We start from the raw sequence: 13,274 nt of genomic DNA, 5'->3' as shown, positions 1-13,274 counted from the left end.
TTTGCCTAGATTTTCTTCTAGGGTTTTTATGGTGCCAGGTCTTATGTTTAAGTCTTTAATCCATCTGGAGTTAATTTTAGTGTAAGGTGTCAGGAAGGGGTCCAGTTTCTGCTCTCTGCACATGGCTAGCCAGTTTTCCCAACACCATTTATTAAACAGGGAATCCTTTCCCCATTGCTTGTTCTTGTCAGGTTTATCAAAGACTGTATGGTTGTAGATATGTTGTGTTGCCTCCGGTGCCTCTGTTTTGTTCCATTGGTCTATATCTCTATTTTGGCATGCTGTTTTGATTACTGTAGCCTTGTAGTATAGTTTGAAATTCGGTAGTATGATGCCTCCCGCTGTGTTCTTTTTGCTTAGAATTGACTTGGCTATGCGGGCTCTCTTTTGGTTCCATATGAAGTTCATGGTGGTGTTTTCCAGTTCTGTGAAGAAAGTCAATGGTAGCTTGATGGGGATAGCATTGATTCTGTAAATTACTTTGGGCAGTATAGTCATTTTCACGATATTAATTCTTCCTAACCATGAACATGGAATGTTTCTCCATCTCTTTGTGTCCTCTCTTATTTCGTTGAGCAGTGGTTTGTAGTTTTCCTTGAAGAGGTCCCTTACATTTCTTGTGAGTTGTATTCCTACGTATTTTATTCTTTTGTGGCAATTGTGAATGGCAGCTCGTTCTTGATTTGGCTTTCTTTAAGCCTGCTATTGGTGTAGAGGAAGGCTTGTGATTTTTGCACATTGATTTTATATCCTGAGACTTTGCTGAAGTTGCTTATCAGTTTCAGGAGTTTTTGGGCTGAGGCGATGGGGTCTTCTAGGTATACTATCATGTCGTCTGCAAACAGAGACAATTTGGCTTCCACCTTTCCTATTTGAATGCCCTTTATTTCTTTTTCTTGCCTGATTGCTCTGGCTAGAACTTCCAGTACTATATTGAATAGGAGTGGTGAAAGAGGCCATCATTGTCTAGTGCCAGATTTCAAAGGGAATGCTTCCAGTTTTTGCCCATTCAGTATGATATTGGCTGTTGGTTTGTCATAAATAGCTTTTATTACTTTGAGATACGTTCCATCGATACCGAGTTTATTGAGGGTTTTTAGCATAAAGGGCTGTTGAATTTTGTCGAATGCCTTCTCTGCATCAATTGAGATAATCATGTGGTTTTTGCTTTTGGTTCTGTTGATGTGGTGAATTACATTTATAGACTTGCGTATGTTGAACCAGCCTTGCATCCCCGGGATGAATCCTACTTGATCATGATGGATAAGTTTTTTGATTTGCTATTGCGATCGACTTGCCAATATTTTATTGAAGATTTTTGCATCTATGTTCATCATAGATATTGGCCTGAAGTTTTCTTTTCTTGTTGCGTCTCTGCCGGGTTTTGGTATCAGGATGATGTTGGTCTCATAAAATGATTTGGGAAGGATTCCCTCTTTTTGGATTATTTGGAATAGTTTCTGAAGGAATGGTACCAGCTCCTCTTTATGTGTCTGGTAGAATTCGGCTGTGAACCCATCTGGACCTGGGCTTTTTTTGTGTGGTAGGCTCTTAATTGCTGCCTTGACTTCAGACCTTGTTATTGGTCTATTCATAGTTTCAGCTTCCTCCTGGTTTAGGCTTGGGAGAACACAGGAGTCCAGGAATTTATCCATTTCTTTCAGGTTTACTAGTTTATGTGCATAGAGTTGTTTGTAATATTCTCTGACGATGGTTTGAGTTTCTGTGGAATCTGTTGTGATTTCCCCTTTATCATTTTTTATTGCATCTATTTGGTTGTTCTCTCTTTCCTTTTTTATCAATCTGGCTAGTGGTGTGTCTATTTTGGTGATCTTTTCAAAAAACCAGCTCTTGGATTTATTGATTTTTTGAAGGGTTTTTCATGTCTCTATCTCCTTCAGTTCAGCTCTGATCTTAGTTATTTTTTATCTTCTGCTAGGTTTTCAGTTTTTTTTGATCTTGCTCCTCTAGCTCTTTCAATTTTGACGATAGGGTGTCAATTTTGGATCTCTCCATTCTCCTCATATGGGCACTTATTGCTATATATTTTACTCTAGAGACTGCTTAAATATGTCCCAGGGATTCTGGCACGTTGTGTCTTCGTTCTCGTTGGTTTTGAAGAACTTCCTTATGTCTGCCTTTATTTCATTGTTTATCCAGTCAGCATTCAAGAGCTAGTTGTTCAGTTTCCATGAAGCTGTGTGGTTCTGGGTTGGTTTTTGTATTCTGAGCTCTAACTTGATTGCTCTATGGTCTGAGAGGCTGTTTGTTATGATTTCAGTTGTTTTGCATTTGCTGAGGAGTGATTTACTTCCAATTATGTGGTCAATTTTAGAGTAGGTGTGATGTGGTGCTAAGAAGAATGTATATTCTGTGGATTTGGGGTGGAGAGTTCTGTAAATGTCTATTAGGTTTGCTTGGTCCAGGTCTGAGTTCAAGCCCTGGATATCCTTGTTGATCTTCTATCTGGTTGATCTGTCTATTATTGACAGTGGAGTGTTAAAGTCTCCCACTATTATTGTGTGGGAGTCTAAGTATCTTTGTAAGTCATTAAGAACTTGCCTTATGTATCTGGGTGCTCCTGTATTGGGTCCATGTATGTTTAGGATTGTTAGCTCTTCTTGTTGTATCGATCCTTTTACCATTATGTAATTACCTTCTTTGTCTGTTTTGATCTTTGTTGCTTTAAAGTCTATTTTATCAGAGATGAGAATTGCAACTACAGCTTTTTTTTTGCTCTCCATTTGCTTGGTAAATCTTCCTCCATCCCTTTATTTTGAGCCTTTGTGTATCCTTGCATGTGAGATGGGTTTCCTGGATACAGAACACTGATGGGTTTTGGTTTCTTATCCAATTTGCCAGTCTGTGTGTTTTGATTGGTGCATTTAGTCCATTTACATTTAGGGTTAATATTGTTATGCGTGAATTTGATACTGCCATTTTGATGCTAGCTGGCTGTTTTGCCCGTTAGTTGATGTAGATTCTTCATTATGTTGATGCTCTTTAACATTTAGTGTGATTTTGGAATGGCTGGTACTGGTTGTTCCTTTCTATGTGTAGTGCCTCTTTCAGGAGCTCTTGTAAAGCAGGCCTGGTGGTGACAAAATCTCTGAGTACTTGCTTGTTTGCAAAGGATTTTATTTTTCCTTCACTTCTGAAGCTCAATTTTAGCTGGATATGAAATTCTGGGTTGAAAGTTCTTTTCTTTATGATGTTGAATATTGGCCCCCACTCTCTTCTGGCTTGTAGAGTTTCTGCTGAGAGATCTGCTGTGAGTCTGATGGCATTCCCTTTGTGGGTGACCCGACCTTTCTCTCTGGCTGCCCTTAGTATTTTCTCCTTTATTTCAACCCTGGTGATTCTGATGATTATGTGCCTTGGGGTTGCTCTTCTTGCGGAATATCTTTGTGGTGTTCTCTGTATTTCCTGCATTTGAGTGTTGGCCTGTCTTGCTAGGTGGGGGAAATTTTCCTGGATAATATCCTGAAGAGTATTTTCCAGCTTGGATTCATTCTCTTCGTCACATTCTGGTACACCTGTCAAATGTAGGTTAGGTCTCTTCACATAGTCCCACATTTCTTGGAGACTTTGTTCATTCCTTTTTGCGCTTTTTTCTCTAATCTTGGTTTCTCATTTTATTTCATTGAGTTGATCTTCGACTTCTGATATTCTTTCTTCTGCTTGGTCAATTCGGCTATTGAAACTTGTGCGTGCTTCGCGAAGTTCTTGTATTGTGTTTTTCAGCTCCTTCAATTCATTCATATTCCTCTCTAAGTTATCCATTCTTGTTATCATTTCCTCAAATCTTTTTTCAAGGTTCTTAGTTTCTTTGCATTTATTTAAAACATGTTCTTTTAGCTCACAAGTTTCTCATTATCCACCTTCTGAAGTCTAATTCCGTCATTTCATCAAAGTCATTCTCTGTCCAGCTTTGTTCCCTTCCTGGTGAGGAGTTTTGGTCCTTTGTAGGAGTCGCGGTGTTCTGCTTTTGGGTGTTTTCCTCCTTTTCGCGCTGGTTTCTTCCCATCTTTGTGGATTTATCCACCTGTCGTCTGAGTAGTTGCTGACTTTTCGATTGGGTCTCTGAGTGGACGCCCAGATTGTTGAAGATGAAGTATTTCTGTTACTTGGTTTTCCTTCTACCAGTCTAGCCCCTCCACTGTACGACTGCTGAGGTCCACTCCAGGCCCTTCTTGTCTAGGGAGCACCTATAGTGGCTGTGGAACAGTGAGAGATGCTACCAGTTTCTTTTTCTGCTATCTTTGTCCCAGAATGATACCTGCCAAATGTCAGTCTTTTGGATATAGAGGGGTCAGGGAGCTGCTTGAGGAGACAGTCTGTACTTTATAGGAGCTCAAGTGCTGATCTGTGAGCTCTGTTGTTCATTCAGGGCTGTTAGACTGCTACATTTAATTCTGCTGCAGCAGAACTCATGAAAAAAACACCCTTTTTTTCTTAGATGCTCTGTCTCGGGGGGTTGGGGCTTTCTTTATGTGTCTGTTGTGCTGTCCTGCCCAGCTAGGAGGCAGTCTAGTCACTATTTGCCTGTCGAGGCTCCGCCTGCTGGTGTGAGGTCCGCCCTGTTGCTGCAGGCTCTGCCCTGCTGCTGCGGTCTCCGCCCTGCTGCCACGGGTATGCCCTGTGGCGGAGTCTCTCTGTTGTGGCAGGTTGCCTCACCAACGGCAGGCTGCGTCAGCAATGGGAGTTTACCTCAGTAGGGGCAGGTTGCCTCAGTAATGGCAAACGCCCCTCCCCAACTGAGCGGCACTGTCCTGGGTTCAGCTGTGCCTACAGCGAAACTCTCCACCCGGAGCGTTTGGAATCGCAGTTTTGTTTGTCCCACTGCCCTGGCCCAAATGCCATTTCCCTGGAATCTCCTAGCCTGGCTCATTGTCCAAGTCCCGTTCAATCAGATGGATATGCCAATCTGCCCTCTCAAGTCTCAGACTGCCGGTTCAACAGGGCACCCGGACCAGTGCGCTTTGTGCAGAGCGCTGTGGAGCACTGCTGCGCTGCAGCACCGGCCGCCAGCTGCACCAGCCAAAACCGCTTTGCTGGCGTCCCACGTCTCTTTCATACCTGGGAATTTCCCTGTTCTGTGGGCAACAAAGATCCATCTGGAAATGCGGCCCTGACTCATCCTCCGCGCGTTCACCAAGAGCTTCAATCCTGGGTTGTTCTCACCACGCCATCTTGAGTCGGTCTCCCCTTTTTAGCTGTTTACTCTTGTTAGCATTTCGTCAAATCTTTTTTCAAGGTTCTTAGTTTCTTTGCATTGGGTTAGAACATGTTCTTTTAGCTCAGAGAAGTTTCTTATTACCTACTTTCTGAAGTCTGATTCTGTCAATTCATTGCACTGATTCTCCATCCAGCCTTGTTCCCTTGCTAGTGGGGTGTCGTGATCCCTTGGAGGAGGAGAGGCATTCTGGTTTCGGGTGTTTTCATCCTTTTTGCGCTGGTTACTTCCCATCTTTGTGGATTTATCCACCTGTCATCTTTGTAGTTGTTGCCTTCAAATTGGGTCTCTAAGTAGACGTCCAGTTTGTTGATGATAAAGTTATTTCCTTCTGTTTCTTAGTTTTCCTTCTAACATTCAGGCCCCTCTGCCGTAGGATTTCTGAGGTTCATTCCAGGCCCTGCTTGCCTGGGGATCACCTGCAGCAGCTGCAGAACAGTAAGGGTTGCTGCCAGTTTCTTCTTCTGCTATCTTTGTCCCAGAAGGATACCTGCCAGATGTCAGTCTGAGCTCTCCTTTATGAGGTGACTTTGGATATATGGGGGTGAGGGAGCTGCTTGAGGAGACAGTCTGTCCTTTATAGGAGCTCAACTGCTAAGCTGTGAGCTCCGTTGTTCATTCAGAGCTGCTGGGCAGGTATGTTTAAGTCTGCTGCAAGAACTCATAAACACCTTTTTTTCCCCCAGGTGCTCTGTCTTGGGGAATTAGGGCTTTATTTATAAGTTTCTGTTGTGCTGTTGCCTTTTTTCAGGGCTGCCCTGCCCAGCAAGGAGGCAGCCTACTCACAGTCTGCCTGCAGAGGCTTTGCTGAGCTGCTGTGGGCTCTGCCCAGCTGCCGTGTGAATCTCCCTGCAGTCCTGTTTATACAGGTATAGTTAGAACTGCCTTGGCAGTGGCAGCCCACCTCTGTAATGGCGGACTCTCTCTGTAATGGCGGGCTGCCTTGGCAATGGTGGGCTGCCTCAGCAATGGCGAACTACCTCCGTAGTGATGGACTGCCTCGGTAATGGCAGACACCCCTCCCCCACAGAGCTGGATCATCCTGGATTCAGCTGTGCTTGCTGTGAAACTCTCAATCTTGAGTGTTTCAGATTGCTGTTTTTTTGTGATAGTGGGACCAGCTGAGCCTGATCACCTGGCTCCCTGCCTCAGACCCCCTTTTTTTTTTTTTTTCAGTTGAACAGGTGACTCTGTCTCCCAGGTGTTCCAGTTGCCTGTTGAAAAGGCGCCAGGATCTGTGTGATTTCCCCTGCGGCGACTGACTGCACTGACTGAAACAGCCACGCTGAGATTCGTGGCATTTTTTTGCCCAGGACTCTCCTGGCCTGGCTCCCTGTTTCAGTCCCCTTTTTTATCAGTTGAATGGGCGACTCCGTCTCCCAGGAGCTGTCACCAGCTAAGACAGCTCCTGGACCTGTGTATTTTGTGCGGAGACCCACCGCGCTGGCCAAAACAGCCACGCTGGCGAACCGTGGGGCTTCTCTGCCTAGGAATCTCCTGGTCTATGGGCAATAAAAATCCGTCTGGAAATGCCACGTCCACTCAACCTCTGTGCTTTTGCTGGGAGCTGAAATCCTCAGCGGCTCCTAATCAGCCATCTTGGATCTGTCCTCTCTAATTTTTTTTTTACCTTAACCCCTTTTTCCATTGCCTATCAGCCCACTTCTCATTCCTCCTTACCCAGCTCAGACTGTAGGACTCATCACTGTCCTCACTCCCTTGTCATCACATCCTCAACTCCTTTGCATGTCTTTCCTCTCATCTCTCTCTTCATCCATAGTTGAACCCCATCATTCCCATCTCCAAACCTGAGAAGCTAAATAAGAAGAGAGAAAACTACAATGGAGTTCACTAATTTCGCTTTAATAGCTTGAAACTTCAAATGGGCAATCACTAGCACTGGCTAATCTTTCCAGTCCTTACTAGCTAGTTTGTTTTTCCATGAGGGGAAAAAAAAAAAAGAAAGAAAGAAACTATTTCATACCTTCTTTTATCTCAAACCTCCTAACCAACTCTTCTCCCAGTTTCATCTTATACCTCACCATGAAAATAAAAGCCATTAGAGAAGAAAGCTCTTCCCACCACCAAATCTGCAAGCCTAACACTGTGTGGATCGGCACCTATGTTCTCTCCTGTCAAGATGGAAAAAGGGTTAAAGAGCCCCCTCAAGCTCTGGATCCCATTGTGTCTCTCATCCACTGATGACTTCACTCCTCCTACTACCCTCTGTCTCTCCCCCAAGATCAATTTCTCCCTCTGAATAGAAGCATTGCCATCAGCATAAAAATGAGCCTTATAATCTTGATCCTCTCATCCACAAACCAAACAGAATTAGAACACTTATATGTCATTAAACAATGAAAACTTTAAGATACAGCAGTATTCCATGATACAACTATCAAAAGACATTTATAGGATATTCAGGTTTTAAGAACTTGGCTTTGATAAGTTACCAATACAGAGAAAATTAAGTTTGGCAGTGGTTGTTTATCCTGCTAATTGGGTGTTAAAAGTCCAACCATTCTAATGGTTCTACTAAATGGGCCTTACCACTTTTGTTGTGTTTGGACAGTAAATAATTTACATATTACAAATCAATAATGTTTATGAATGGGTAACATACTTTTACTGTGGAAGAAAAAAATACTGGTTACCTTACAATGTTTCAAAGCTTCTTTATATTCTTTGTTTCTGATTGCATCTCGAGCACTTTTTAGAGCAGTCTTCACTTCCTTGCTGGACATTCTGTCAAGGCAGAAAGCTTGAGTGAATCTACAGTCATATCTACCCAACCGTAAAGTTTCCAACAAACTTAGCCATCTGAAAAGGGAACTTGGAAAAGGAAAAGACTCCTTCCATCTGGAACAGTCTTCCCTCTAGCATATACTCAGTTTATTCCCTTTCAGATTTGTACTCAGAGTCACTTCCTCACATCAGTGAAACCTTCCCTCCACATGCTATTTAACATTTTAATCTTGCCATCCCACTACTCTCAATGACCCAGTATTTCCTGAACCCCCTCTATAGCTTTATTTTTCTTCAAAGCATTTGTCACATGTAATATACTATATATTCTACTTATTTATCCTATTTATTTTCTGTCCCAACCCACAAGAACGTAAGTTCCATGTAGGCAAGAATTTTTTTTCACTGCCTCATCCCCCAGACCTAGTATCTTACAAATTATAGATGATCAATTAGTAAGTGTTGAAATTGAGTTACATTTGATTTACATTCATTCTCCATATATTTTGGCTAAAATGCAAATGATCTTGTTGATCAGGACTCCAAACACATCCCTATCTCAATCCAACTCTATTCTAAGTAAGACCCAGTAGAATAAGCCCAAGTCACAGATAAAAAGCACTAACACAAATAATTTCAGTGACTGTGATATCAAAGTTTAAGAAAGCATGATTTTAATGCTAGTGGCTGTGATATATATAAATCAGGATATTAACTTTTTTCACAATAAGGACACTGTAGGATTATTACCTGTACTTTCTCTAAAGAAAAACAATATTTAAACTTGAATGGAAGCAATGGATAATACAAAAGGGTTGTACACCAATTTCAGCCATAAAAATATATTTTAATTAGTAACAAAGTATTTCTTCATTTAATTTTAAGATACATTAATTTTAAATAAATTGGCATATTTTAAGATTTCACAACTTACTCTGGCTTACCTGCTAACAAGTCAAATTCAATCATACTGAAAATGACTGAAAAAAATAAACATTTGTATTTTCTGTCAGCTCCTCTAATCTCATAGAAAGGTAAAACAAAGTTGTGGTAAATATTAAGTACTTATTGACTCCAGATGTTCAAGGGAGCAAAATATATCAAAAAGATGAATCACTGACATGTTACACTGAAAGTCAAACAGAGGGCATGTATACAGCCTTTTATATCCAAAGAAGCAGCTAACACAGAAATATGAGACCAAAGAAGTCTGAGAAGTGAGATATATATTTTTTAATCTTTTTGGCTTAAAAAATGTTGGCATTCAAAATAATAAAAAAATTAAGGTACCATAAAATCACTTTATCTACGACTAGAAGCAGATCCCCTAATCAGGCAGATAAGTAACTTTTTTTGCCTACTTACAACAATTATATAATTTAAAGCACCATATTTCCTATGTTCTTGCTTTAGAAACTACTACTACCTTATCTGAAATTATCTTGATACATATTTATAGATACAGAACAATTTTTTTGTAGTTTGCAAATCTTGATTGGAGTTAGATAACAAATTTCAGCGCTGATTTCACAATTAATTTTCTCAAACCAGTTTCCTTTGGTTTAAAAAAAAAAACCCTGCAGACTATAAAGAAGAAAACAACATCAAGGATGATGACAACTGATGTAGATCAATAAAAAGAGATCAACTGATCTAGATCAAAAAGATGATGACAACTGATCTAAATCATTAAGTAAAAATATTTTTTTACCCGAGTAAAAAAATCAAAAGATTTCCAAGTTAAAAAGGAAAAAAAAGTCTCAAATTAAAAACAACAGAAGAGTACAACCATTACATAAGGAGGAAGTTCACCATCTCTTTTATCACCCAACATTTCAGAGGGCATGTATACAAATAAGGTAGAAACAACCCTACTAAACTACATGCAGCCCCCAAGCTATTTGGTGTGCATGACATAAAAAAAAAAAAAAGAATATAATCTAAATCAAGAGAAAGACTTTGATAATAAATGCTAAACTAAGAGTAATGAGTGGAAGTGCAATAGGAATTCAGAGAAGGAAAGGTGTATGGCGTGATGTAATTAATGGCTATTATTAATAGAAGATGACAAGACTTAAGAATGGAGGGAAGAAGAAAAATTGCTCTACTCAGAGGCAAACGCATTAGCAAAGTGAGAGAAGTAGGAACGAGTTGTGGGAAGTATAGGTAATGTGAGAAAACCAGCCTGATTGGATCAGAAGGGACCTATTAAAGAACAGAAGAAAATTAGGTTGGGTAGGTAAAGTAGAGCCTCAGATTACTGATCCTGAAAGTCAAACAGACAAGTTTGGACTTAAATACACCAGCAAATAGGAAGCCATTAGGAATTTTTAAGTAGGTATTTTTAAAGACCACTATATAGAAACAAACACCATTTTTCTCTTGGTAGCCAATTTTAATATTAAATATCCTTCAATATCTGTATGTCTCCATATGTAATTACAATTCTTCATGCTACAATAGAATCCTCTTTTCTTCTCTTCCAACTCCTTCTTCATTTGATGCAACATTTAGCATAAAAAGCTAGCAAGAGGTCCTCTCTCACTCATACATATACACATATGTATGTATGTAAGTTTCAGAAGGTTAATTTTTAAAAAGATAAAATAATCCGTCCCTTTTCAATCCTAAAAACTTCTACTTCCTTTTTTTTTTTGAGGGGAAACGTCCATTCACCAATGTTCTTTTTTTTTTTTTTCCATTCGCCAATTTTCTAAACAAATACTTACTGAGATCCAACCATCTACTCTAGGTACCACTCAAACCCATTTTCCTTCCAAGAGTAAAAACCTACTATCCAAAATGATTCCATGTAACCTCATACTCCTCTGTTTTGGATATTTCTCTTGATTGTAAGGATTTCTAACACTTCAAAGAGATGTCTAGCTCTCTTGCAAGAGAGAAATGTCTTTATTATTCTTCCACATCACAACTTCCTATTAATTCTTTCCTCTTATACCTCTCCTCCCACTTTTCTTATTTAAAAAAAGCCAATCTCAACTGGCTTTTTTTAAATAAGAGCATTCATTTTGTACATTTTCACTCAAGTTTTTCTACTACCAGTGCAAAATATTTTTATCCAACATAAATCAAGCATGAAAAGTTGCAACGATTGCACTTAAAAAGGGTTAGAAAGTGACAGCCATGCCATAAAGGCAACGATATTCCTCAAAGAAAGCATATATAGGTAAGTGTACTGATATGTCCTACTCCAGTTGAGGCTATGAAACCTTAAATAATAGTCCAATATGCTCAAAGATTCCACAAAGCCAACAACAATAATAGTAATGATAATGACAATGGAAGCTAATTACAGAAAAAAAATAGCTTTAAATCTAATAACAAAAGGTATTTGGTGATGACCCATAGTCTGACATTAAAAACAAAAAGATGCCATTATCTCTTTCCTCTGAAAGAAACAAGTAAAAACAATCATTAACTAAAAATAGATTCGAATTTATTATTTAGCATTCTAGACACTTACCTTTTATCTATTATTACCACCTCTATATTCTTCCTGAATTCAATTTCAGATTGTTCCTTAAGCGTTTTCACCTAAATTAAATAAAAACAACTATGAGAAAGTCATATAAAAAGGATGACACCCACAACCCCAAACCTTCTGAACTTTTTAATGCATCAGATTCAATTTTCATAATTTATAATTTAAAAGATGAGAAATAATTATGTACAATTTTTAGTATTTTTTATATTTCCGAGAGACACTAACCTTAATCTCCAAATTTCTGAATTGGTCTAAACTATATTCCTAAGGCTTCAGATGATAAAATGAAACTTCTATAAGAGATCAGAAGGATTTTGAAAAACCATTTCAGAAACCCAAAATATACTGATGTCAATATAAAAAAATGGAGCCAAAAAAGACTCTCTACTATTTCTGTGCCATTTTTGCTATGAATCAAGGACATCTATGGACAACTAAGCATATTTATTTACACCCAATTTGCAGCCTAATTATATTAAAATAACACTTTGTTTTAAGGAACATAAGGAGTATATAATTATAGTTTATAATCTAATGAAAACAGAGAAAAAATTTTAATGTTAATAATGCATTTAAATAGTCATTAAAAATAGTAACACAACTAACTACACATCTACAAATTCCAAGGATATTTTGATAGCATCTCTGAAGTGGCTTCTGTCAAACAAAAAATAATCTAGAGTGCTCCCTGGAGAGAATGGAGGCACTTTTGAAAAGCTGAATAAAGTGGAAAAAAAAATGCTAGGAGGTAAACAATGTAGGCGAGGTAGGTAGGGATGAACAAAGAATAAAAAGTTCACTAAACCAAAGCAGTCATTAATGATCTACTTAAATAGAAATGTCAGTTCAACAGTAAAAAGTCTTACTAGTAAGAAAAGCAAGTCTGGTAATCCAAACAACGTTTAAGAAAGTAAGATAAAAGTTAAAAAAGAAAAGGTACGAACCTATTTCACTGGCTTCTTGAGCCCTGGTAACACTTGGCTGCCCTCCTCCTCACCCAATCTAGTTTTATTACTCAGTTACTTCAACTCTGTGCTTACAAAACACCCTAGATCCTGTCAGCCCCTTCACTCTGTCACATCCACCCACCAAGGCATACCCTAGTTGAGAGTGAGCTTAGGAAATCAAATGGATCTAGGATCAAAGCCATTAGACCTTGGGCACCTGACTTCATTTCACCAAGCCCATTTCCTCATTGGTAAAGTAAGAATTACATCACTACCCTGATAAATACATAGATGGAGTGCTTGGACATAATCTACACTAATAATCTCCTATCTACTGTTATTCTCTCAATAAACTTCACTATTTGCCATTCCTAAAATGGCTAGTGTGATAACTCAGTGGTTATTATAAACTGTCTCTACACATTCAAAATCCTCAACCCTCTCTGCAACCTACTCCTTCCTTGCTCTCATGAAGTAAACTTCTTATCAATACAAATGGCCCCTGACTTACAAATGGTTCAACTTACAATTTTTTGACTTAATGATGGGCTTGTCAGAGTATTAAATGCATTTTGACTTATGATATTTTCAAGTTAAAATGGGTTTATGGGGTGTAACTCCATAAGTCAAGAAGCATCTGTATTCCTCAAAAGACAGCTGTCATCAGACATGAGTATCCTCTTCAAATTCATTACTACACTACATAAATACTAGAGGACAGCCTACAACAGAGATCATTCCCTCCTCCAAACCACTTATTAACTGAGCCACTCAACTGAAACATAACAAATATTATTTTCATTATCCTCTATAGACATATCCTGTCTCCCAATTCAATAAA

At 39.1% G+C, this 13,274-nt stretch overlaps 1 protein-coding gene across 6 annotated transcripts in view; it reads right to left on the bottom strand.

Annotated features, from left to right (window-relative positions):
* SKIC3 (SKI3 subunit of superkiller complex) overlaps positions 1 to 13,274 on the bottom strand; it is a 105,601-nt gene that overhangs the window by 87,866 nt on the left and 4,461 nt on the right. For all 6 annotated transcript variants that reach the window (XR_013532223.1, XR_013532225.1, XR_013532224.1 and 3 more), the window contains exons 2-3: positions 11,466 to 11,536; positions 7,891 to 7,981 (exon numbers count right to left, since the gene is read on the bottom strand). Coding sequence is in view for 2 of the 6 variants with exons in the window: in XM_035291194.3 (XP_035147085.3) it covers positions 7,891 to 7,980 (90 nt within the window). In the remaining 4 variants the exon portion in view is untranslated. The remainder of the gene's footprint in view (positions 1 to 7,890; positions 7,982 to 11,465; positions 11,537 to 13,274) is intronic.

Source organism: Callithrix jacchus, chromosome 2 (assembly GCF_049354715.1).
Source record: "Callithrix jacchus isolate 240 chromosome 2, calJac240_pri, whole genome shotgun sequence".
NCBI lineage: Eukaryota > Metazoa > Chordata > Mammalia > Primates > Cebidae > Callithrix > Callithrix jacchus.
This window is presented reverse-complemented; position numbering and strand designations above follow the sequence as displayed.